Source organism: Prenolepis imparis, unplaced genomic scaffold, assembly GCF_030444845.1.
Source record: "Prenolepis imparis isolate NDT839.2.m4 unplaced genomic scaffold, iyPreImpa1.0 SCAF_3, whole genome shotgun sequence".
Classification (NCBI taxonomy): Eukaryota; Metazoa; Arthropoda; class Insecta; order Hymenoptera; family Formicidae; genus Prenolepis; species Prenolepis imparis.
Window position 1 is genome coordinate 2212929 of NW_028141161.1, and position 1633 is coordinate 2214561.

Sequence of the window (1633 nt, forward strand, 5' to 3'; positions counted from 1 at the left end):
ATATTTTTGGATGTGTTGAATTCAAATCAAACGTTATTTTCATTTTTGAAACGAGACAGATAACTCTCTCGTTGTTCTCTGATCCTGTGTTCCTGTAGCGACGCAAGCAAACGCCCAAGATGTCTGAAAGCATCGATCTGAAAAGCATCACCAAGTTCGATGGCTCAAACTTCCAACTATGGAAATTCCAGCTTCGAAGCATTCTCGTGGCGACTGGTCTTCTCGGGATCACGGAAGGAACTATCGCGAAACCGGAACCAACTGAGGACACATACGCGCCACGGTGCACGAGGAATGCAAAGGCAATGTGCATAATATCATCCTCAATGGAATATTCACAACTAGAATACCTGATAACCTGCGAAACCGCTGCAGAAATGTGGTCGAAGCTAAGCACCATTCACGAACAGAAGAGTGCGTCGAACAAGCTAACACTCATGACCAAATTCCATAATAGAGTATAAAATGTCGTCCACCGATACCGTTGCGCAGCACGTCGCCAAAATAGAAAACATGGCACGTCAATTGAAGGATGTCGGAGAAGAGCTATCGGAGGTCATGATCGTCGCCAAAATCTTAAGGACCCTCCCATCAAAGTTCAACGCCTTGGTAACAGCCTGGGACAGCGTCAGCGAGCGGGACCAGAAGAAGGAAATTCTTATCGAACGACTAATAAAGGAGGAAAGTCGTCTTACAGCCATAGACGAAACTTCAAATGCACTGGCAGATCAAGGTACAGGACGGGAGCACGCATTCCAAGGACAACGCCTCGCGTAAGAATCGTAATAGCGATAAGATGTCAGGTAAAAATAAAAGAAAAGAGTTCACTTGTCATAATTGCGGTAAAAAAGGTCATTACGCCCGAAATTGTTATAAAAGACGCGACAGATCGGAAAACGACAAAGATAACGAGAAATCGAGACGTAAAACGAATAGCGATAATTCTAAAAATTTAGAAACGTTCTTAGTTTCGGAACCTAATTGTTATACTCAAATTTTGAACTCCAATGTAAAAGACGTTTGGATTCTAGACAGCGGCGCGTCAAAGCATATAAGTTTTCGTCGGGAATAGTTTAACGACTTAGATGAATCTTACAGAGAAACCGTTAGTTTAGGTGACGAGTCAATTTGTAAAATGATGGGACGAGGAACAATCCTAATTGAAAGGTTAGTTAATAATGTTTGGCTCAATGGTAAATTAGAAAACGTTCTCTACATCCCATCACTGCGAAGGAATCTTTTTTCATCCGGTATATGTACAGAAAAGGCATGCAGTTTAAACTTGGAGGCAAACGACGTAAGAATATATCGAGACGGAAAATTACTAGCTCACGGTGTCAAACAAAATAACAATTTATTTAGAATGATGTTTAAGGTAATCCCGCACGGAGAAGCAAATTCGACTTCATTAAAGGATATTGAGACGTGGCATAAACGCTTGGGCCATGTAAATCGTCGATCATTAATCGGAATGGCGGATCAACAGCTTGTCAAAGGAATTACACTATCACGCCTCGACGAATTCTTCTGTGAGAGTTGTCAACTCGGGAAACAGCATCGTCTACCTTGTAAATCAAAGGAGCAAAAGAGGAAAACTGAAGTAGGTGAATTTATTCATACCGATCTATGTGGA

General features: G+C 41.8%; 1 protein-coding gene across 1 annotated transcript; it reads left to right on the forward strand.

Annotated features, from left to right (window-relative positions):
- Positions 1-465: 465 nt before the first annotated feature.
- Positions 466-777, forward strand: LOC145934226 (uncharacterized). The gene has a single exon (XM_083034596.1). The coding sequence runs from the start codon at positions 466-468 to the stop codon at positions 775-777; it is 312 nt and encodes a 103-aa protein (XP_082890722.1).
- The last annotated feature ends 856 nt before the right edge of the window (positions 778-1633 follow it).

Coding starts and splice junctions, on each gene's coding strand:
- LOC145934226 (XM_083034596.1), top strand. CDS start 466: ATGTCGTCCACCGATACCGTTGCGCAGCACGTCGCCAAAATAGAAAAC.